The 25,399-nt window shown below is 38.8% G+C and overlaps 1 protein-coding gene across 4 annotated transcripts in view; it reads left to right on the top strand.

The window, feature by feature from the left end:
• SRPX (sushi repeat containing protein X-linked) overlaps positions 1–25,399 on the top strand; it is a 49,386-nt gene that overhangs the window by 19,949 nt on the left and 4,038 nt on the right. Inside the window, exons 1-7 of one of the 4 annotated variants that reach the window (XM_089508083.1) lie at positions 4,647–4,733; positions 6,720–6,779; positions 14,460–14,651; positions 15,714–15,890; positions 21,376–21,502; positions 22,399–22,520; positions 24,393–24,572. In XM_089508083.1, the coding sequence (XP_089364209.1) occupies positions 4,724–4,733; positions 6,720–6,779; positions 14,460–14,651; positions 15,714–15,890; positions 21,376–21,502; positions 22,399–22,520; positions 24,393–24,572 (868 nt within the window). In that variant the 5' untranslated portion in view covers positions 4,647–4,723. Of the gene's footprint in view, positions 1–4,646; positions 4,734–6,719; positions 6,780–6,800; positions 6,866–14,459; positions 14,652–15,713; positions 15,891–21,375; positions 21,503–22,398; positions 22,521–24,392; positions 24,573–25,399 lie in introns of those variants that run through there. The other 3 variants (XM_089508081.1, XM_089508084.1, XM_089508082.1) reach the window with 3 other exon arrangements.

The raw sequence follows: 25,399 nt of genomic DNA, 5'->3' as shown, positions 1-25,399 counted from the left end.
GGATTTATATTTATTGTTAACTGCCTTCAAGTCAACTTTGACCTATGGCGACTCTATGAATGAGAGACCTCCAAGTTACTATATCTTCAACTGCCCTGGTCTTGCAGACTCATGGCCATGGCTTCTTCAGTTGAATCTATGCATGTAGTACATGTTCTTCCTCTTCTCCTATTGTCTTCCATTTTACCAAGCATTTTTTTTCTTTTAATGATATGCCAAAGTATGATAACCTCAGTTTAGTAATCTTTGCTTCTAAGGATGAATGCAGGCTTGATTTTCTCTAGGACCCATCCGTTTGTCTTTTTAGTAGTCCATAGTGTTCACAGAAGTATTCTCCAGCACCACATCTCAAATTAGTTGATTGTCTTCCTATCAGCATTTCTCATGGTCCAACTTTCACAACTATACACAGAGATGGGCAATACCATGGTGTGGACCATCCTAACTTTAGTATTCAGTGATATATTTTTACACTTCAGGATCTTGCCTAATTCCTTCATAGCTGCCCTTCAAAGTCCAAGTCTTCTTTTGAGTTCTTGACTGCAGTCTCTGCTCTGATTGATGACTGAGCCCAAGTATGGAAAATCTTGAACTGTTTCAATATATTCATTATCTGCTTTCAAAGTATGTAGATCATCTGTGGTCATGATTTTTTTTAAAAGCTTAGCTGAAAACTTTTCTTTGCCCTTTTTGTGCTTTTTTGACTTTCTTCAGTGATCTCTCCAAATCTATATATAGATATTTATATTTTAAAATATTTCTTTTTATATTTTTCATGAAATATTTTATTTGCTTAAGAGCTTGACTTTCAAATAAAACGTTTAAATAAATATAGGTTACTTATTCTTTAACAAAACAAGTCAAAATTCTTTTGAGAAGAGGTAGGACATTTTGTTGTTGTTAACTGCCCAGGAGTCAACCTCAACTCATGGTGACCCTGTGGATGAGACATTTCCAAGACCCCCTGTTCTCCACTGCTCTGTTTAGGTCATGCAAATTTAGGCTTTGTGACCACCCTGTTTGAGTCTATCTATCAGGTATGCAGGCTTACTGACCCTCAAAATGTTGTGGATGCAGCTAAGCATCTAAGAATGTCTTGAAAATATTGTATGTCTTGAAATCATTCAGAGACTTCATTGGTTATAATACCTTAATTGCAATATTGGCACTGAAAATCCAATAAGTGAAGATTGCATGAGAAGGGCCCTGACCACCAGAAGAGCTTACCACTAGTGTCCAGAACAGTGACCCACAGCTGCAGTGAGTATTGAAATTGCAACATATAGTTTAAGTGGGTATAGGGAGGATCATAGTTTCTTCCTACCTAGTAGATGTTCAGGCCTCAAGAATAAGGTAATGTGGGCTTGTAGTTAGATAGTAATTATCGAGCTCTGTAAATAGACAGGGAAAATGGTCATTACATCCCCATGTGTAAAAATACTTGGCCCTGTTGTTCATTTGGCAATTCAGCAGTGGGACTTCTCTGTCCCTGACTAGTGAATAAAGGCATTGTGTCACTGAGGAAGGAGTGGAATTGCCCTTTTCCATTTTCTACCCCTTCATTAGCCCCCAACAGCTTCTAGGAAGCATGTCCATAGATATATATGTGATTGGGACAGATGTGGGTTCTTTGGTCTTGATTGCAAGGCAAATAAGTCCATTGTCTACCTAGGGAATTGGGGTGGGGAATCCTTTGTGTTTAAGGTACCCAGCACATAGCTATCTGCAATGAAGATGGCTTTCTATCATCTAAAGCAAGTGTATATGCTTTCCTCTGCTAGGAACACCTGCTACATCTATTAATCATGTCTGCTTTCTTCCTGCTACTTGGTGTTAACTTTATCAATTTTGCATTAAATTTTTCATCCAGGTCACAGATACAAGAGATGCAGTGTTGGCAAGATACTACCTCACTGTATTGCCATGTGTGCCTTCAACTGATCCTTACATTTGGCTCAGTAACAGTGTGTTGATGTACCATTGAGCCATGGAAACCAAATAATACCAAGTAATCTTTGTACTGGATTTTTATCAGACTTAGGCCTGTTACAGACTGCCAAAATAAAGCTGCTTTGGGTCTCTTTGGAGGTATGCTGTTTAAATGATGCATGGATCCTAAGACTCCGGAAGCTGCACCAAAGCTGCACTCCAGTGCTTAGGAATGGAGCGTGGCTTTGGTGCGACCTCTGGACTCTTAGGACCCATGCATCATTTAAATAGCATACCTCCAAAGAGACCCGAAGCAGCTTTATTTTGGCAGTCTGTAACAGGCCTTAGATTGATATTGGTGCTAAATTATTGCACACAACACTTGTCCTGAAGGCTTGAGGAACCTTCCTTGTGTTGTTGTGTTTGGGTGTCAGCAGCTGGAGAGGGCAACAAGTGACATTTCATGATTCTGAGTTGCTGTCTAATTTGATTGGTTGTGTTTGGAATTAATGTAAATGGTTTGCAGTACAATCTTGAACATGACTTCTCAAAAGAAACCCTAATGAGTTCAACTAGACCTACTTACAGAAAACTTACTACTGCAATCTTAGTGATCCATGGAAGAGAGAAAAATGGTTTCTTAAAATTAAATAGGATTTAGATGTTTCACTGGATCAGAAATTTATTCTTGGCAATATATGTGAAGAACAATTGAAAGACCATATTTTTCAGATTTTGCACACCAGATTGCTTCTCCCTCGTGAGTCAGCTTTCAAAGGTCTGAGCAATCAATCTAATTAATTGAAAAAAATATTTAAAATGACATATTTTGTTGAAAGTTTTTTTGAGCTGAATCACAGAATTCTGCCCAGCGTGACAAGTGCAAGGCAAACTTTTCTTTGGTAACATCTTCAAAGCCTTTAGAGACTGTTATTTAAACCTGATATAGCACAATGTGCTTTCAAATTTTAGTGAGCTGAGTATTTTCTGCCATGGAGTTGTTGACATGCCAGCATGTCTGCTGGCATCAGCAGTTTTAAAGAAAGTAACTAGAAGAGAACACTAAGAAAACTGCTTGCTGAAATGGAGGCAGGAGGAGGATTGAGGGGGGAAAGGGCTAAAAAAGAGTAGAGGAAAGTACTTACTACTATTAACACAGCAGTCCACCAGCCAAGCCTGCTGTAGTAAACAGAGACTCTTTATTTGACTCAAGTAAATTGGGGATCTTGACTAAAATATAATATATGTGCTCTTATAAAATATATTATTTTCTTTAAACCATTAGCATTTTCTGCTCAGTATTAGAGTTGCATATGAACCATGCTGAAAGCCAAAATGGTGTAGTAGACAGAATGTTGAACCCTAAGGGATATGGGCTTAAATCCCTACTCTGCCATGGAAACCCACTGGATGCTCCTGGGCAAGTCACTCTCTCTCAGCCTCAGAAGAAGGCAATGGCACCTTACTCTGAACAAATCTTCCTAAGAAAGCCCCATGATAGTTTAGCCTAGAGGTCCTCATAAATCAGAAATGATTCAAAGGGACACAACAACAATACAGAGCAAGCAACAAACCAGAAAACCCTGTAATATATTTGCCTTAGGTTTGCCTCAGAAATAACTTGAAGGCATACAAAAACAAGATGATCCAGAATCTTCCATCAAGATAGTGCTTCTTTCGCAATTCTTTATATTTAACTATTGTGAAAATTTTATATACAGTGGGCTATATACAGTTCCAGGACCCCCCATGGATACCAAAATCCATGGATGTTCAAGTCCCGTTAAATACAATGGATAGTAAAATGGTGACCCTTATATAAAATGGCAAAGTCAAGGTTTGCTTTTTGGAATTTACACACACACACACAATATATTTTCAAGCTGTGGATGCTTGAATTTGTGGGAAAAGAATCTGTGGGAACAGAGGTCTGACTATACCCACAACATAAACACATTGTGGTATCAATTATTATTATGAGTGCTCTGAAATTGCATGAATGCTATGAGATTTCATTGGGCAACTACTGTGATATCCCTGGTGATGAGCAATACTGCACTCTCCATTCTGGTACCATTTTGTGAACTTTAAATACTTCTGTGGAGGCAAATTGAGAGACCAAATACTCAAGGGCAGGAGCAATCCTGCGTATCATTTAAAAACACACACACAATTGATAAAGCCTCGTAATAGGTTTCACATCTGATTACTGTAGCACTGTTATAGTGTATGATATCACATTTTCTACAGACTTCCATATCTAAGGTATTTAAATTCCCATGATAGCCAATACCACTCTCTGTGAACCCTTGCCCTTCCTTTCACCATGGGAAAATGCAAAAATAGTCTAGTCCACAAATTATACAGTTATATCAGTACTGGTGCTTTCTTGATTCTGAAACTACACTTCTCTGCAGTGTGGATGTTTGAGCATGGTAGGAAAGTTGACCAGATATGTGTATCCAAACCATGAAAGAGTAGATTGTGCACACCCTTTCACTTAAGCCATTATTGGCAACTGAGGATATAAAGAAGGTGAAGAATGCCATGTTAAAATCACAGCCCCTTTCCTTTTAACAGCTAAGTTAAATTCTGTGGGTTAGAATTCAGAGACATTGTCATGTTACCCTGGAATATCAGTATGCAAGGGATCTTGTAGCACCTTTGAGATTAATTGAGCAAAAGATGTTGTAGCATAAGCTTTCATAGACTTGGATGTCTTCCTCAGATGCAAGGAAGTCACTAATGAGGAAGAAAAGGTAGCAAGGAAGGAAGAAGAAGAAGGAAGCAAGCAATGGAAGAAGGTGATCAACACTGAGACAGTTTTGCAATTGCACAGGCAGTTTGCTAAGCAATCCCTCCCATAGTACTTTAGCCAAAGACCCTCCTCCCTCAGATTTAGGTTTTCAATAGATAGGTGTCTTGTAGCAGGCCTCCTTCTTGCATCACTGCCACTACTTCTAGTGCCTCTTTGCATGAAGAGTATCAAACTGCCCACCCTACAGTTTGTTTTGCAAACAGTTTAGCACTACAGGATCCTGGCCATATGTTTTATTCTGTTTTTATAAGAAATTTCATAGAGGTCTGCATACACCACTGTGTACCTTAGCAATAAATTCTGAAAGAAAAAAATATGCATGTGGTGATCCGACTTGTGTGCTTTCAAGTCGTTTCTGACTTGTGATGACCCTAAGTAAGATGGAATTGTCACATGCTTTTCTTAGCATGATTTGTTCAGAGAAGGGTTTGCCCTTGCCTCCTCTGAGGCTGAGAGATTCTGACTTGCTCAAGGTCACCCAGTGGGTGTCAATGGCTCAGCGAGGATTTGAACCCTGACCTCCCAGAATCCTGGTTCAACATGCAGACCACTATATCACACTGGCTCCTGTGGTGACCTTATTCCTAAATTAATAAAGTTTTGACAGCCAAGTGAAATGCGTGTTTTTTAATACATTGGTCAGGGTAATTCTGTAGGAAACATACATGATATGCTGCTGCTTTTAGTACCATATACTTATAGCATCCTTCCCTTTGTGAACCTATTGATTTCTCTGCTTAGAATTTTCTGATTTCTCTGCTGCCTCTACCAGTATGTAGGCTTGCTGAGTTCTTTTTGCTCTGCAAGAACTAAGAGCCTTCCTTAAATTGCACCTATAATTCCTCTGAGGAGGCCCATGGTAGGAACTGGTTGATGACAGAGGGCATATGGAGAGTAGCTTCTCTATTGTTAGCCATTATACTATAGGATGCCAGGAATGTTTCTGAGATGACACAAAGTACTTAGGCACATTTTAAGATGACTGTTCTATTGAGTGATATATGGCAATGGAATTTGATGATAGTCTGGTACAATGGTGCCTTGCATGCTGATTATGAACATCTTGATGCACATGAAATTCTTTATATGAAGACTTGCCCCCCCCCCCCAAAAAAAACCTTTTGATGTTGCCCATTCATACTTGTCAGACAGGTGACTGGCAAGTGATATCAGTAATCTGTTGGGGAGCTACAAACACTGATCCTTTCAGTTAAGGACATTCTGGGTGGTGATATGGAGGATTTGGTTTTATTATTTCACCGTTTCATTGTTTTGCCCATATTCAGATGAATATTGAAAAGAATGCTTTCATCAGTGCATTATGATTGCTTAATCAAAGTGAAGTCTGTGACTTTTTAAGGTGGTGTTGGAAGTTCTTGTTAAGGTATTCTAAACCTATCCTAGTAAGCTATTTTTTTGTACATTTGTTTATCTTTAGTAATTAAAGAAGATGCTATTTTGACTGGCCAGAATAGCATTGTGATAAAATGGATGTAACAATCGTTTTAGCTGCATAGTTTGTGTTGAATATCCATGATTAAGCAGAGTTACGCCAATCTAGAATGGTTGTTACATCTGAATTCTGCTTCTGCAGCTGATTGCTATGGTGGCTGATGCATCCACTTGCATCTCTTGAACCATCTTATAGTGAAATCTTTCTCGAGACTTACAAGATTTCAGTTTGTATAATGAATTTTACTTACAAGATGAATTGTAGAATTCCTGGATCCATTATATACTGAGAAGCGTTCAGTATTAACATCTTTATATCCACAATTTGACTGATTTCACTATAAATTAATTTTGCTGCAAACTCTAAGAAACATGAATTCTTTTATAATTTATTTTGCTTTGGGATGTTTCTTACATCCCAGTTCATCTTTGCTTGTTTTTGCAAGAGCTTTCCTTATGCTTTTACAGTGTATTATATTTCCTTTTTTTGCTGCAGTTTTTCTTTTCTTTTGTATTGTAGGATCAGGATACTGGCCCCTAGAAGATGATGAAGATGTGTATGCACGCAATAGATATAAAGGTGAATGCTTTGCTTATATACTAATGAGGATCATCTGTTGCCAAGAGAGCTTTTTTCTTTTCCTGCTTCAAGCATGACGCCTTGGGGTATGTCTGTACTGCCCACTTTTTGCACAATTTCTGTTATTATATGCTGTGAGTAGCTGTAGTTGTGCAATTTGCGTATACTATGATGCCGCACCAAAATTTGTTTGTTCACATTTACTGCCTGTCTTTCTACAAAATACTGAGAGCACTTCTAATATTTTGCATCTTATAAAATACAATTGTGTACAATTCATATGTGGCATTTTTACTCACAGCTCTTCCCATGTTCAGTTTAGTTCATCTTTATTATGGTCATAGACCAGCACAAGTCCTCATGTTATTTTCATTAACTTGCTAATACTTTCTTGGTTTAATACTCTTAGAAATGCCATATCAGAATCTCCCACACATCATCACATATTCCAGTTTTGTATAGAAGTATACATAATGTCCCTGGTAGGAATGAGAATCAATTATAATTCTCACACACTCTCACATACACACACACACACACACTCATCACATCAGCTCGAGAGGAGGGATTAGAATGAGCCTTTTCAGAATGGAAGCAGGAGGATGATATGTTTTTTGAACAAGTTATAACCCAAAAGCTCATGAAATATAGTGCATACCACGTAGTATGTTTGTGAACCCTGTAATTTATACCAGTGCTACTCAGTCTGTCTGATGTGGGGGACCACCACTTTGAGCACACCTGAACCATTTCCTCTTATCCCTTCCCACAGCCACTTCATCAGAACCAGAATTGATGTCATGCCACTTCTGGTGCTGGGATTTAGCCCACAACAGCTGAGTTTTGTGCTTTTCTAGGAGGTTGTGGGGAGAAAGGAAGCCCACATTTTCTGGCAGTTTGTATGGATTTTTGGCTTAAATTTCAGTCTTCATTTAAAGTGGTTGGGGGCTGAGGGCTTTGAAGATCTCTGGGGAAGGGGTCTAGGGGCTGCAAATCAGAGTCCTAGGTGCTGCATGTGGCTTGCAGTCTGCATTTACCCCATCCATGGTTTATCCCCAACTCAGAGAATATGGGGATTGCTGTGGATTGTAATAGAAGTGTGCTTGAATTACCACAGCTTCATTTGTGTTGGAATTTTGTCCCTCTTTTTCCTGCTACATAGCAGTACTCCAAGCACTACTCACTGTTGCTTTGCATCATGAAGTTTCTAATTCTTTGACTTCAGAAATCAAGCAGCTAGCTCATGCTACTGAAAAATAAGATGCTGCTTTCTTTTTCATAAATCGTATAACAACAACAGCCTCACACAGAAGTTGTCTGTGATCTGCACCTGAATCCGTACCTACTATTCAAATAGGAGTATATAGGCTTGATTTTTTTAAAAAAACTATTTTTTCTAAAGTAATGGTCCTCTTCACCCAACACATATGGAAAGTGTAATAATTACTATCAATGCAGACCTAAATATGCAGGTGCAATCTTACAGCCTTTATTAAGAAGGCTGTGTTTGGAACTATTCTAAACAGATTTGGTTCAGTGAATCAAAAAGTGAAATGTTTCCCTGCACTGATAAATGAGAGAGACAGACGTCTATATTCTTTAAAGTGCTTATATTAATATCATATAAATTTTCTATACCACAAACTCAGAAAAATAAGTGTCTAAAATGTAAATATGAAATAACTTATCTTGGACATAAAAAGAATGGGTGATGGTGCTCATAACCAAAGAAGATGATGGCCCTGATTCTGTTAACTGGGTAAATACCTTGGTTTAAACCAGCCTTTCTCAAATAGTGGGGCGGGCCCCCCAGGGGGGGCGTGAGGCTCCGTAAAGGGGGGCGCGAGGCTCTGTTATGCAGAGGTGTACTTATAACAATTTTATAGACAAATGATACTATTTACAGTCGCGCGGGGGGCGCGAAATGTTTTCCTCTTCCTGGGGGGGGCATGACAGAAAATAATTGAGAAGCACTGGTTTAAACTAAATTACTTTAATTAAAAAAACTCCTTTTTTATTTTAAAAAAATCATTTTTCTTTTCTTTTAAATCCTGGCCCTTATTACTATTTTCCAACCCTCTTACTGGAACAACAAGATCTATTTGAATTTCAACTTTAACAGTCTTTTGGCAGTTGTTCATTGTTAGACCAGTATCCATTGCCAGTTGCTTCTTTTTAATAACTTTATTTTATAGTGCAAGAAAGCCATTCCGAAACAAATCCTTCAGTTAACATACGTTTAACCAAAACAACTTGCTGTAAAAGAGCACTTTTTAAATGAACAATTATTATTCAAGCAAGTGGCCATAACATTCAAATTGTATTTTGCTGCTTAATTATCAGATTTAGCCCTATATTGGTGTAGTGCTATACACCTACATATAGGAGTCAACTTGTCAATGTAATACCCAAAGTCAGCAGTTGGGGAATCCCCTTGTGTAGTGGATTTCCAGTTTGCCTATTGCAAAGTATTATTCCATAATCTTGTTCCTTGTAGCCTTAATTTGAGTGAGCTTGAACCAATGCAGTGAGATGAATGAAAGGAAGAAAGGCCTGTTTGGCTCTCTTTTGAGGAGATAAAAAATGAGAGCAGAAAAAGATATAGAGCCAAATGCCTGAAATGTGGGTGTTAGTTGAAATTTTAAAAATGTAAAAAATGGTTTAAACAAACAAAAACAATGTTTGTTTAATTGTTCCCCCAACCTGTAATGGATTTGTATTATCTGTACAGGATGTACCACACTCCAAGAAACTCTTTTCAGTGGTTTCATAGGATGGTTTCAAATGATTTCATAGGATGAATCATTTTTGTTTAAGGAAAGGTATCCAGAATTCTTTGCCAGAGAGTTTTAGTACCCCATCAGATTACAAACCACAGGATTGCATAGGATGTTGCCATTGCAGTTTAAGTGGAAAATATCACTATAATTGTGCAGTTTGAATGAACTCCTGATACTGTGGCTTCTTTCTCCCTTGACAAGCCTGAGAAATAAGCCAAAACCAAATGTTACTTTGGCTTGCTGTTGGAGAGAGAAGCCAGAATGCTGTGTTTAGATGTCACAAAAAACAAACCAAAGGTTCTTCATTTGTTCAGCATCTCACACTTGAAGCAGGAGCAGTTGGACAGCATTTGCTAACATTCTGTCATTTCCTGACTCTTTCCAAACAATTGGTGTTGTATATGAGTACGCCCACCCTTTGATCCTGTAGTTCTGCTTTAGCAGTATATTGAGTAAAGTTCATTCCAAATGGTTGTGAATTGTGTACAATTGCTGCTTCCTTGGCATGGTTAGGAAAGTACACATGGCCTATATGATAGTATACAGAGAGGTTGGTGCGGATCTTGCTCATCATGTTATTAAATCCTTCTAATTTATGCAACTTATGTGGAAGTGGGAGATTTGGCCCAGAAATGACAGCACTACTTGTGCCTAAAGCTGAATTCTGAGCTTCTAAGATTGTAGTATAAGAAATTAGAAACATGTTTGATCCAGTTTTATGTTTCCATATATTGAGTTTAAGTAGACAAATTCAAATATGTAATAAGTAAAACTACTCAGGGTGTGGGTTTCAGTATTTTAGTTTGCTTTTAAGTTTGTAATTTGGATTCATAGGTGCCCTTCTGCTAGTTCATATCAAACCTTTTTTGGGTGGAAGGGCTTATTCTGATTTAGCAGAAGAATATTATATAAGTGATATAAAAATCCAAATGAATTATTCAGTTTGCATAAACTCTTCAACAAGTTTTTGTACATTTTGTTTTCTGTACTTTGTATGACCCACTGTAGCCTTTATCTTCCTTATTCTCCAGTATCTTTTACTGTAGCAGAATACCTCATATCATGGTGACACTGTACTGTAAGATGTCTGGTGTACTGCTCACACAACTGTAGTGGATCCAAAGAACCATGTAAAGAAGGAAAACATATGTTCTTAGAAGACTGCTAGAATAGTCCTTCTGGTTTTACTTGCACAAGAAGTTGCACAATGCAGTGCAGTAGTGCAAGGATTAAAACAGCTCTTCCACATATGCAGCCATTTGTGTTCCTGTAAGATTTGTTTTCCATGCCTCTTGTCAGTTGAAGATGGTACAGTGGGTCCTCCTCATTTGCTGGGGTTAGGGGCACAATTTTACCTGTGAGAATACCTCTCTAGGAATTTCTAGGTCCTCTAGCACAACTTTATAGTCAACATCTGCCAGAAGCTGACTGTAGAATAACACTGGAGGACCTATAAATGCATAGAGAAGTTTCTCCATGACTCTCTAGGTGCTCCATGGCCAACTTCCAACAAAGTTGCACTGGAAGTTCCAAAGATTCCTGGAGATAACACACACACACACACTCACACACACAATCCAGAAAAGTCAAAGCCACAAATGTGGGGGTCTGACTCTGTTATGTTTTGAGATACAATAGAAATGTGTACAGAGAAAGATATCCAATATATTTGAATTTTCAAATGTTAAAAAAATATATCAGGAAGTGTGTATAATTGTATAAGTAAGGCCTGGTACAGACCGCCAGGACGCCACGTTGTGGTAGTGATAGTAGGGCTTGGGAGAATGCACCAACCACATGCTCCTGAGCCCTACTACATGCGGGCAGCGCCATTTTTGAGTGGCACTGCCCACACGGGGGGGGGGGGGCATATGAATGATGTGTGGGCATTTGAGTGCCCACACGTCTCCAACAGGAAGCAGCATTGTAAGGGCTGCAATGCAGCCTTTATGATACCGCAAAAAAAGAAGCCGCTCTAGGTGGCTTCTTTTTTACTGCGCAGCTGCACCGCGCAGTTTGGGCGCTGCAGTGCAGCTGCGCAGTACAAAGAGCCGGCATTTCCCTGCCAGTCTGTACCGTGCCTAAGATAAGCAGGAATCAAGATATATTCTTGATTGAATGGATCCTGACTGTCCCTTGACCCAGTAGAACCATGTTTGTACCTGTAGTGGCCTTTAATAAGTACTCCACCAATCCACTATGCAAGTGCAGAACTTATACAGAGTAAATCCTAATAAATCAAGGTGGCTTTCCAAATATTATTGGACATGGATTCTCATCAACCCTAACCAGCATAGCCACTGGGAAGTGACTGGGGAGAACTGCAGTCCAAAAACTGAAGGATTATACTTGCAAACTTGCATTTAAGCCAAACACTAGAGGACTCTTGCTAACATTTTGGCTATTTCATTGTAATACCACTTCCATGACCTCACAGTTAGACATCCAGTTTGCAAACTATGGGAGAATCTCTTCCTACTTTGTATCTCTCACGTACATATTCTCTCTTGAAAACATCATACTTCTCCTATGTGCCTGTTTCTCTGCCTTACTTTTAAATGTAACATTGGACATATTCTAAAAATGTGTTTCTGTGGCATCTTGCTACTCAGCATCTTCAATAAATGTGATGGCTTGAACTGTATTTGTATTAATAGCACATAAATTCAACTGAGTAAATATGACATAGAAGTTTGCTGTTGCACTTCCAGAATCACGTATCACATTACTACTACTTGGCTATGGGCCTAAAATTTTAGGTGTTTAATTTTAAACAGAAACAATTAAAACAGCAGATTTTAGATTGCATAAACAAACGTTTTGTAAGAAAAGGATTTGAGTTAATTGCAGAGAGGGTTTTTTTTTTAAAAAAATCAGAGAGTACATAGCCTTGGTGAAATTCTTTCTTTTACAGGAAATTCTGTGAAATAAGAGAGTAACTGAAGAGGCTAGACAGGTGGATGCAGCATATCTTGATTTCAGTAAGGCCTTTGACAAGGTCCCCCATGATATTCTTGCAAACAAGCTAGTAAAATGTGGGCTAGACAATGTGACAGGTGGATTTATAATTGTTGGCTGGCCGAACCCAAAGAGTACTCAACAATTACTCCTCTTCATTCTGGAGAGAAGTGACTAGCAGGGTGCCACAGATTTCTGTCCTGGGCTCAGTGCTATTCAACATCTTTACCATTAACTTGGATGATGAAATAGGGGGCATGCTTATCAAATTTGAAGATGACAACAAATTAGGAGGAGTAGCTAATATCCCAGATTTCAAAATGACTTTGACAGATTAGAGAGCTGGGCCAAAACTAACAAAATAAATTTCAACTGGAGAAAAATGTGAGGTACTACACTGAGCGGGGGGAGGGGGGGGAGTGAAATGCATAGATATAGGATGGGAGACACCTGGCTTGACACTAGTACATGTGAGAGGGATCAAGGAGTCCTAGTAGACCACAAGTTGAATATGAATTAACAGTGTGATGCAGCAGCTAAAAAAGAGATTCTAGGTTGCATCAATAGAAATATAGTGTCTAAATCAAGGGAAGTAATATTGCCACTCTGTTCTGCTTTGGTCAGACCTTACCTGGCATAATGCCCAGTTCTGGGCATCACAATTCAAGAAAGATGCAGACAAGCTGGAATGTGTCCAGAAGAGAGTGACCAAAATGGTGAAAGGTTTGGAAATCATGCCCTGTGAGAAGTAGCTTAGGTAGGTGGGTGTGTTTAGTCTGGGGAAGAGAAGGTTGAGACATGACATGAAATATTTGAAGGGATGTCATATTGAGGATGGAGCATGCTTTCTGCTGCTCCAGAGACTAGAATATGGAACAATGGATTCAAACTACAGGAAAAGAGATTCTACCTAAACAATATGGAGAACATCCTGATGATAAGAGCTGTTCGGCAATGGAATATACTTCCTCGGATTGTGGTGGGGTCTCCTCCTTTGATATTTTTTAAACAGCAACTGAATGGTCATCTTTCAGGAGGGCTTTGATCACCATCATCCAGCCTCCGAAGGAGAGAAGGTCAGGCCCGCTCCACCAAGCCTAGCCAAAAAAAGAAGGCTGCCCTCCCTCTATCCACCATCATCCAACCTCAGAGGGAGATAAGGGCAACCCAGCTCCATCAGACTTAGCCCAGAGTAAGAAAAAGGATCCTCCCTCCAGTCCATCTACCATGGTCAAGGCCTCAGAGGGAGAGAAGATCTGCTTATTCCCCTTCCCCATTGCCATTCCCTTTTCCTTGTGTGTCCTGTCTTTTTAGATTGTAAGCCTAAGGGCAGGAAAATGTCAAATTTTAAAATTTGTAAGCCACTGAGATCCTTTTGGCTGAAGAGCGGGGTGTAAATACTTCAAATAAATAAATAGTGTATTCCTGCATGGCAGGAAGCTGGTCTTTTCCAGCTGTATGATACTATTATTCTATCTTTACTCTGAAATAAATCCCATTGAATTCAATGAAATGTGAGTACAGGACTGCATCCTTTTCATTCACAGTAGGTTTGAATTGTTAGCTTTCTGTTTTTGATTGGGGGACTGCTAATCTTTCTTACTGTCCACATGGTGGCAGACTTAATCAACAAACAGTAAAGTAAGCAGAGAGCCTTCATCCCATCACTCCAGTGGCAATTATTTCTTTGATTTTTAAGGTTCAAGATTCAAGTGCAAAACTGAATACAAAATGCAATTTACAGTTCACACACACAAAACAACTTGCCTTTGCTGTAGCAACTTTGGAGAGGGGAGACCCATGTTCTTGCAACATTCAATTCTTCTGTGTAATTTTATATTCTCAATAAACTTCAATCCAACCCCACAATTAAATTTATTTGCTTTATACATTTAATTAATTTTTCTTCTAATGTATGCCTGTTTCTCTTCCTTTTTATCAGATACACCATGGTGCTCTCCTATCAAGGTGAAATATGGCTATGCAAGTTGCAGAAGCCCTCATGGAGGGTACTACAAAAATGTCTTGGGTACAAAATGCGACATTCGTTGTCAGAAAGGCTATGAACTGCATGGTCCTCAGCAGCTCATGTGTCAGTCAGACAAGCACTGGTCTGGGAAAGTTTTATGCAAACGTGAGTGGTTCATATAGAAAATCTCTTCATTTCACTTGGTTTTGGCCTTCTAGTCCCTGTTTGCATTTTAATATGCAGGCAAAAGTAATATTTCTTCTCCACTGAAATTATTTAACTCAGTTTATTTATGTAGTCTTATATACAAATTTTTAATTTCTGTGTGTAAATCACCAAAGATTGTCCTCTACCCCAAGGTAAGATCTTCCACATGCCACTGCCCCAGATTAATCCAGATCAGAGTTTGTCCTAAATATAGGACAGGAGCAAACAAGACACACCTTGATAAGGTGCCTGCAAGGCCTGCCAGATCAAGATGAGTCAAACAAGCCACCTCCTATAGGCTATGGTAAATAGATCCACCCAGGGAAATGGAGTGGTTAAAAAAAAGAGATTAGCTTTGTTGAAATTGTTATCTGATGCAATGGCCAAAGTGAACCCCACATTTCATTACCCACAGCTCTGGAGGCCCACACCTGACCTTCCAAAGATTGAGACGGGAGGCAGACATCTGCAGGAGAGGAACTTTCTTCTTTTGTACTCCTTATCTTTCAATAAAAGCCTAAATGTGTGTTTTCCTCAAAGGAGGGACAATTATAAAAATGTGCAGCTTAAAGCCCTGCAGGGAGCTTATAAACTAACTTAATTTTGTGTGTTGAGGGACACTTATTTCTAGTTTGGGGGGAGGGAGATAAAGGCTCTTTTTTTTCTTTTATAAACCTCACCATATTGATTAAACAGAAAATCCCTCACACTCAAATTGTGCTCGAAGACAGGTTTGTTAAGCAAAGTACAAGAGAGAAGCAAATTAGGGATAGCTGCTAGAAAGCAACTCCCTACTAATCTTTTTCTTTGCGAGACTTCTATCAGTTAATATATTGATAGGCATTTGCACAGTTGTTTCTTGCAAACACATATTTTTGGAACTGGTGAGAAATCACACTGACATATAAAAGTATCTTTAGGCAAAGAAATGCATTTTCAAAACAGTTTCTCTGGCCTAGATTGCACTATGTGCAGTCTCTCCACAATGTCTTCAATAATATGATGTTGGTTTCCTTCTAGAAAAACGTTGCCCAACCCTTCTGATGCCCCCTAATGGAGGGTTCAAATGCTTAGATGGTGCATATTATAACTCCAGATGTGAGTATTATTGTTCACCTGGATACCAGTTAAAAGGAGACCGAATAGTACAGTGTATGGATAACAAAGTTTGGAGTGGAAGACCAGCTTCTTGTGTTGGTAAGTATAGAATTAAAACAATGCCCCATTACATTTGGAGGGAAAACAAAGGGAGAATGGGAAGGATTATGAACAATTTACATTAAGGAGTCTCAGCCATCCTTTCTGGCACCATGAAACCCAACCAATGGCCAGATTTACTTGAGGATATTTAGGATGTGAAAGAGATATGATAATGACTGCAATGCAGATGGTGCATAACAGAGTATGACTGAACACAAATATGAAAGCATTTTATAGTAACTACTTTGTGACAATATTAGCAGCAAAACATTTGTACTTTTCTACCTCTTTTGGTTCGCATTGAAAATAATTTTTTTGGATGGCAAGTAAGTTGTTAAAATCCGACTTAAGTGGCATTGAGGAGGAAGGTTGTGGCATGTTTGTGGGCTATTTTGAGCATAAAATTGCTCATGTTCACACTGATCCTAACCACATCATTCTCATCTTTACAGTAGACGTGTTGAGATCCTTGTCTAATCAGGTTGTATGGAATCAATTTCAGATGATGCATGACTCCTGTCACCATGAGGTTGTGGACAGAGTGCTTAAGGGAACTTGAATTCTTAATTTTTGCCCATCCTGATAATCAACAGTTTTCTGGAAGGGATTAACTGGGTGGGTTCAAGAGATGGTTGAAGCCTCCTTGTAAGAAGGAATAGTACCAGATGACTTAAAGGGATGGTCATGTTTCTGCTCCTTAATAAAACTCCTTTGGGTTTCCCTTCCAGATAACTGTTAATTATCAGGATGGGCAAAAATCAAGAATTCAGTTTCCCTTAAGAAGAGGTTCCTGTTTGCATGGAGACTCTCCATTGCTTCAAGGAAGAAATCCCAGCTGAGGAAAATTCAGTTTCATATGATTTCACAGACTGCCACCCCTCCACTATGTTATTACAAATTAACAGAGAGAGAGATGGGAGTTGTGTTTATCTAGTGATTGTCTTTATGCAGTTAAAGTGGTTTAAAGCACTCTTGTCCAGCAAGACAAGTTCACTGATCCGTGAGTGTCTGGGGATGCAGTTCCTATAGTAACGCAAGGTTGTTGTCTTAATGCATCAAACATTCGTAGTATACTGTGGAAACCATGGTTCTTTGATGCTTCACATGAGATTCTGGCAATTATAGGAAATGCTGAATGTTTTAGAAAAAAACCCTCTCTTCCCTTTTTAATTAGATCATGTCTTAAACACTGGGGACTTGGATTTATGAACCTAACTTCATTACTCACAGGAATCATAGAATCGTAGAGTTGGAAGAGACTGCAAGGGCCATCCAGTCCAACCCCCTGCCATGCAGGAAATCTCAATCAAAGCATCCCTGACAGATGGCCATCCAGCCTCTGTTTGAAGACCTCTAAGCAAGGAGACTCCACTACACTCTGAGGAAGTGTGTTCCACTGTCGAACAGCCCTTACTGTCAAGAAGTTCCTCCTAATGTTGAGGTGGAATCTCTTTTCCTGCAGCTTGTATCCATTGCTCCGGGTCCTGTTCTCTGGAGCAGCAGAAAACAAGCTTGCTCCCTCCTCAATATGACATCCCTTCAAGTATTTAAACAGGGCTATCATATCACCTCTCAACCTTCTCTTCTCCTGGCTAAACATCTCCAGCTCCCTAAGTCGTTCCTCATAGGGCATGGTTTCCAGACCCCTCACCATTTTAGTCACCCTCCTTTGGGCACACTCCAGTTTCTCAACATCCTTTTTGAATTGTGGTGCCCAGAACTGGACACAATATTCCAGGTGGGACCTGACCAGGGCAGAATAGAGTGGCACTATCTAGACACTATACTTCTCTTGATGCAGCCTAAAATCGCATTGGCCTTGTTAACTGCTGCATTGCACTGTTGACTCATGTTCAATTTGTGGTCTACTTGGACTTGCAGATCTCTTTCACACGTAGTCTCCTTCAGCCAGGTGTCACCCATCCTATATCTCTGCATTTCATTTAAATGGAATTCATTTTGTTAGCTTTGGCCCAGCTTTCTAATCTATTAAGGTCATTTTGAAATTTGATCCTGACCTCTGGGGTATTAGCTACTCCTCCTAATTTGGTGTCATCTGCAAATTTGATAAGTATGCCCCCAATTCTGTCATCCAAGTCATTGATAAAGATATTGAATAGCACTAGTCCCAGGACAGACCCCTGTGGGACCCCGCTGGTCACTTCTCTCCAGGATGAAAAGGAGCCATTGTTGAGCACTCTTTGGGTTCGGATGGTCAACCAATTACAAATCCATGTAAGTTATGTTGTCTGTCCCACATTTCACGAGCCTGTTTAAAAGAATGTCATGGGAAACCCTGTCAAAAGCCTTACTGAAATCAAGATATACTATATCCACAGGAACTGCTTGTTCCCATGGTTCTTCCTTTAATTCTAAAACAAGTGCCTCAACCAGATTTGCACCAGCAAAACCTGTAATTTTGCATGCCTTTTTCTCAATCTTCATTGAGACGCACTGCAGTAATATGTAGAATCACTAGCTTCTGTTTATGGAAAACACATCGGATGATTTGTTTGCCTTAAGTACCATGGTGCAAAGATTTTCTTTAAATATAACTCAAGGAGCAGCGTAATCATGTACTGTAGCCTTTCAGGTCACTTTACACGTTACATGCTGACAACTGAAAATGTAGTTCTTACAATAAGTAATACCTGCTGACAGTATTTTAAGAATTTGCTTTTGCCTGGGGCTCTTTATTATATAGTGATATGGGAAATCTGTCACACAGCAAGAGACAGTACTTGACTATAGAAAAAAAGTTAACAGATCAAAGTCACATATATATGCCAAAATCCATGCAAAATGTTTAGACATGTCCAGCTGAAGTTGCCTCTAGTCATTGTTGTTGTTAACTACCTTCAAGTTGACCTTGACTCATGGTGACTCTGTGAGTGAGACATCACTGAGACACCCTATCCTTAACAAATCCTACAGACTCAGGTCCTGCAGACTCTGGGATGCATCCTGTTTGATTAAATCTGTCATCTAGTATGTGGTCTTCCTCTCCTCCTCTTGCTTTTCCTTTCCTAGCATTGTTGTCTTTTCTAATGTGTCATGCCTTCTCATGCTGTGACTGAACTATGACAGGTTCAGTTTAGTCATCTTGTCTTCTAGGAAGAGTTCAGGCCTGATATGTTCTAGGAATCATTTGTTTGTCTTTTTAGCCATCCATGATATCTGCAGAACTCTTCTCCAGCAGATCTCAAAAGAGTTTATTTTCTTTCTATCAGTTTTATTTACCATCCCTCCATCCATAGTAATGGGAAATACAATGGCATGAACAATCTTAACTTTAATGTTTGTGTATTTTTGCACCTCAGGATTTTGTATAGTTCTTTCATAGCCGCCCTTCCCAGTCCTAGTCTTCTTTTTATTTCTTGATTGTAATCCCCATTCTGATCAGTGATTGATCCTAGGTAGGGGAAATCTTTAATTACAGTGCGCCCGTGCTATAGGCTGGCACCCATACGCGGCTTCCAGCCTACGTGGAAGCCGCACAATGGGAGAATGAATAGTGTGCATGCCCGTGAGCACAAATCCCATTCAATCGAATGGGACTTGAACTTACACGTTATTTGGCTTACATGGGGGGGGGGGGTCCGGAATGGATCCCCTGCGTAAGCCAAGGGACCACTGTATTTAAATTTTCTGATCATCTACATTGAAAAAATGTAAATCCTCTGTGGTCACTGTATTTGTTTTCTTATAGGATTATCACACAGAGGTTTACCATGCTTAAATCGCTGGCAAAATGCTCCAGAAGCACGAAGGTGTGATAGCCGGTCGCGCTTCTGAAGCGACACTGAAATGTCCCCTCTTCCATCAGCAAAGCATTCGCAGAGCAGCCATTTCTTCCTAATAGAAGCTCCCATTATTGGAGAAATGGCTACTCTGCAAATGCTTTGTCAATGGGAGAGGAGAGGGGACGCGTCAGTGACCCTTCAAAAGTGTGTCCGGCTATCACACCTCCAGGCTTCTGGAGTGTTTCACCGGCGATTTAAGCATGGTAATACTCAGGTGTGATAATCCCCTACTGTTCAACAGTAAGCCTGCTTTAGCACTTTCTTTTTTGACTTTCTTTAGAACAGTAATTGTTCTAAGTCTTTGCTAGTCTTTTTATTGTGAGCTTCCGTCTTTCTGAAATGATTACTATAGTACTTCTCTTTATCCTTACACAGTAATTATTGAACAGAAGTATTCATGGGTCTGTCTCTATTCCTGTCCCTCTTTTATTTTGTCTCTCGCCTGCCCTTTACTTTTTGAAGTGTTTCATCTGTTACCCACTGAGTCTTCTCTTTCTTTTTAGATATAGGTAACATTTTTTTGGTATTGCTCCTTAACTATGTCCCTGGCTTCTGTTCATAGTTCATCTGGTTCAGTTAGGTCAGTTAGGTTTAATGGATTAAATCTATTTTTCACATTCTTTTTACATTCAGCCGGGATGTTCTTCTGATCATTTTTCAGTAAATTGGTTGGTTTAGTTTTCTTCTTTAGCTTTTTTAAAATTTTTGATATTAATAGTTCATTATCTGTGCTGCAGTCCATGCCTGGTTTCATTTTTGCCACAAGAATAGAGCTTCTCCATCCATTGTTTTCAATTAGTAGTCGATCTCATTTTTTTTTTTTTTTGGCCTTCCAGTGGTGTTCTTGTGTACAGTCTCCTCTCTGGTTGTATGTACAAAGTTTTAACTATGAATAGATTATTGTCAACTCTATCAGTTGCTCTCCTGCTTCATTTCTTGATCCTCTAGTCATGCTAATGTTCAAAACACTTCTGTCATCCTGTCCAGCACACCTGTTTTCCCAAACAACTCCATAATGTGAACTTTCTTTTAAAATTTTAAAATTCTTCAAAAACTCTCTCATTTGTGCCACCAAACATAGAAATGAAAACACATAGCACACATTTATTCATGAAAAAGCAAACCAAAACACCCCATGCAGTTCTTCCTGCTGTATGACGTATTTTAATACAGTTCAATTTGGCAGGTGCTGTCGTCTGTAAACACCTTTACAAAGAGTTCAATTTCTGTCTACTTTTGTTCCCTTTTCACTGTTTAAGAAAAAAAAAGTTGGGGAATAAATTACTAGAATTTAGATATGAAATTTTAAATGTCTGAAGGAAATATTTATAAAAAGATAGTTTCTAGAAAAGAAAGTGATTTAACAATTAGAATAAATCAATAAACAGCAACAAGAGCTTCTTCTCGAAAGAACTGGTGAAATGGTGATTGTTTTAGAGATCAGCATAGTTTACAACTGTGTATGCAGCTAAAATAGAAGAACAAAACAGGAAAACAGAAATTAGCTTGTGTATGAGCATTTCAGGGCTGTTTTCTGAGATGTTGCCCTTAATCCCAGACTACCTTCAAACAACTAATCTATCACTTTCCAATTTGGTGATTTTAACTAGCCAAATTTAAGTAAGTTTCTAGTGGTTTGACAATAATAAACAGTAATGTTTGTGTGTATGTATTTATAGACACAGAGCCTCCTAGAATTCAGTGTCCAAGTATAAAGGAGAAAATAGCAGAGCCCAATAAATTGACAGCCCGTGTGTTTTGGGATACCCCAGAGGGACGGGACACCGCTGATGGCATTTTGACAGAGTGAGTGAAGAGGTTAAATTACAGTAAACTATTAAGAGGGTATGGTTGTACTCATGTCCCATTTGGGAGCTTTCCATAAGCAACTTTTTGGTTGGGAAGAATAGTAAAAAATGGTTAAAAACAAACAAACAAACATGTTCTTCAAGTGATGAGAGCCCCTGACAAAAAAACTGAACTGACAAGAATCTTTGTAGTTAAGAACTTTTTCTACCTAAATTTGCATGTGGTTGTTTTGTGTAGAAAATAGCATTTTCTGAACAGCACAGAAATGTTATTTTCTTGGTAGAAAATGTTACTTCCAGTACAGAAAATGCTGGAGTTGGAGACTTATTCTTCACAAATTTTGAACAAGGTGGTTTTGCATATAAAACAGCATTTTCTGTGCAGGAAACAGCAATTAGGCTGCATAGCTTTCAAAGATGTTCTCTCAGCAAGAGGAAAATTGTAAACTTACTTGCTCTCTTCAAGAAGAAAATTAGTGAATAATTAGATCTCTTGTGTGAGCAGAATTCTTGACTAGATAGACAATTGGCCTGATCCAGCATAAGTCTTTCTACATCCCATGGTCAATGCATAGGGGCTGGAAGCACATTTAATATGTATCCGACCCCTGTGGTAAATATACACCAGCAGGTTTATGTTGCATTTATTCCTTGTCTGTCCTAAATAAAGGCAAAATAAATCTGGATACAAGGGAATTTGTGAACTAGGAGTAGGTCCCAGATTAACTTCAATAACATCAATACTTGTTCTTGGTTATATATGACTGCCAATGGGATGGTTTTGGAAAAGAGTAAATTGTGTAACCATGATCAGTTTGAGCACTAACCATTTAGGTGTGTGTTCTCTTAAAAGGCTCTGTCCCACTAAGTAGTCTGTCTTTTCTTTATTTTTAGTGTTATTCTGAAAGGACATCCACCAGGATCACATTTTTCAGAAGGAGATCACAAAATCCAGTACACTGTATTTGACAGAGCTGGGAATAAAGGAACTTGCAAATTCTTGGTTAAAGTCAAAGGTAAGAACATCTGGAAAAAGCACAGGCATTGAACTTAAATCCTAGCTGCATATTTCCTGAAAATTGAACACCATGGAAGTGGCAACTGTCAGGCAATTTTAGATTGTACACACACATGGCCTTAGATTAGTAAAGATTCTTAGTTGTTTTAAGCATGCTAGTGTTTACAGCTCTGTGTCACACAAATGTTTAAAGTGACATGCCACTGTTTACCTTTGCTGAATCCTTAAGAAGATTTAGCAAGCTGTTTTTCAGTGTCTCAAGACAGAAGAGTAAGAAGTGTCTGCAAGGGGCACCGGTGGATTGTAAGTTCTACTAAGGTGTATCCCCATTAACAGACCATCCATTTTGGTGTTTGTGGCAGGGCTGTGTTTTTTTTTAATGACCTTTACAGGTCACACAGAATATACAGGCCAATGACTGAATGGCAAATGGAGCTGAATATTGAATTGCACTGCAGCCTATGTGCCTGCTATATCTTTCTTTGTACCCAGAGTGCTTGGGGAGTCACCACTCCTTCCCTCAAGCCCAGGATTGTTTTTTTTTTTAAAAGGGAAGTGATTGGGAGGTCAATTTCTGGGTCATTACTTATGAGAAAAAAGGCTTCCCATGGACCTAGACTGCCTGCAGTACCAATGGCATGGCAAAATGATTCAAAATGCACCCTAGAGGATGTTGGGGGACATTCTGGCCAAAACCTTTTTTGAATGTTGGATGACTCTGGGACAAAAATGGCTTGGGGTGCTGCTTTTCCCTACACTGCTCTAGTGGATTCCAGAGATGATATTCTTTCCTTCTTGCTTGGTTTTTGTTGTTGTTCTTGCTCAAATTTCACAAATGGTTTTTGCAGGTACATATTTGCCATATGTCACAAGATGTGCCACCCTTGCTCTCAGATTTCATACTGGATCTCCATAAGCTAGGGTTGTTGGTCATTCATTTCTTGTTTCACAAGACAATGTATATATGGGAATTTTGTTACAAAAAATTAACAATTTTATATAAAGGAAAAGTGGTTTGGAATTATTGTCTGACTAAACTGTAGTTTTAATAAAGCCAGCATGATAATTTTATGCCAAACAAATTTATGCCTACAGTTTAAGTCTTCCTTATCCAGAAATCTGAAATTTTCCAAAATTCATAATTGTCTAGATGGGTGGCTGAGATACTGATGCCTTTGTTATCTGATGGTTCAATGCACACAAACTTTGCTTCATGCACACAATTATTTTAAACATATGTTTAAAATACCTTCAGGCTATATGTGTATAAAGTATGTATGAAACTCAAATGAATTTTATATTTAGACTTGGGTTCCCATCTCCAGGATAACTCATTATTGTATATGCAAATATTCCAAACTCCAAAATAATCCAAAATACTTCTGGTCCCAGACTTTTCAGATCCAGGAGACTCAACCTGTAATAAATTTTATGCTCTTAAAGTACAAAAGCAAATTTCAGTATGTAAAAGGTTTCATAGCTTTTCAATTCTTAACCAAAATTCCATATTTTTCCCAGAGGAAAAAATCAAGAGTTTTGCCTTGCCGGCTTTAAATTTTTCAGACATTTTGCATCTCTAGACACAAAATAAATTTCATACCTTTTCATGCAGCCCTTTGCTCTACCTGGAAAGTCACTCCAGGGGTTTTGTTAGCCTTCCAGAGCTGGTCACAGGGGGCTGCAGTTGGGAGGGATTGCTTCCTTTCTGATTCTGCTGAATTACACTGTCTGCATGCAGAAGATCTCTGTTAGATCCTACCCTATGTATATTAAATTATAAATCAAAGGGTGCAGGTCATTTTGAAATATGATAATAAACGTGTATTTGTTTCTTTCTTGCTGAACAGCCCCTGTTATTTTGTCTTTAAAGTCAGGCGCTGTGGAAAACTGAATGCTCCAGAAAATGGCTACATAAAATGTTCTGGTGATGGCAATAATTATGGAGCAACCTGTGAATTTTCCTGCATTGGCGGGTACGACATGCAAGGAAGCCCAGCAAGAGTTTGCCAGTACAATTTGGGCTGGTCAGGAACGGAGCCAACTTGTACACGTACGTGAGTAATGAATAATTGCATGAATTAAGGAATAATGTCAGTAAAAGGGAAGCATATGGTGTCAAAGTCAAGCTGTCTGTCTTCTCATTCAATGATACCAAGCCACAGAATCTCATGGGAAATTCCACAAATGGGGCAGTTTCCCATTTCCCATTGCAAGCTGTTTTTTAAACCCTTTCCAGATTTAAAAGAAGTTTGCACTCTAGTCCTGTAGTGCCTGTTTTGGCTTTAGAACTCTGCTTGGAGATAAAATAAACTGCTTTCTTTGTATACTGTGATCAGTGGTTGTCTGGTTGTCTGGACTAGATCCATTATGTATAGATTTTTTGCTGTAACTTGGAATTTATTTGCACTTCATTATTCTTATTCTATTGATTGATCATTCTTTCTTGATAAAAATTAATTACCAAGCAACCACCTACATTCTCCTGCTATATCATAAATACTGGCAAATGTTGTAAACTAAATACCATTTAGCATCTGTAAGAATGTTACAGTTTGTAAATGAAAAGATTGAGGCATACTTCTTTCCCCTATTCTGGTCACTAAATCCAAGATATTTACCAGCATGTGTACACCAAGAATTTACATACTGTTATTAATAGCTTTCAACTTGAGGAGCCTAAGTTCAACAGTAGACAGTACTGTAGTCAAGCCAAGATTTGCTGGGCTGAAATGTCTGTACTGTTGGATTACCAAAAACAAAGGTGTCATCTGCCATTTTCTTCAGTTTGTCTTGTCATTTCTGACTTTAGTTGCAATCCTCACATTAGTATGGGAGGAGAAGACAATAGATTTTCTAAGCATGAGTATATTATTGTGA

This window comes from Sceloporus occidentalis, unplaced genomic scaffold (genome assembly GCF_023333645.1).
Source record: "Sceloporus occidentalis isolate IW3139 unplaced genomic scaffold, rSceOcc1.0.p SCAF_2, whole genome shotgun sequence".
In the NCBI taxonomy this organism is placed as follows: domain Eukaryota; kingdom Metazoa; phylum Chordata; class Lepidosauria; order Squamata; family Phrynosomatidae; genus Sceloporus; species Sceloporus occidentalis.
The sequence above is the reverse complement of the archived record's forward strand: the minus strand, read 5'-3'. Positions and strand labels throughout refer to the sequence as shown.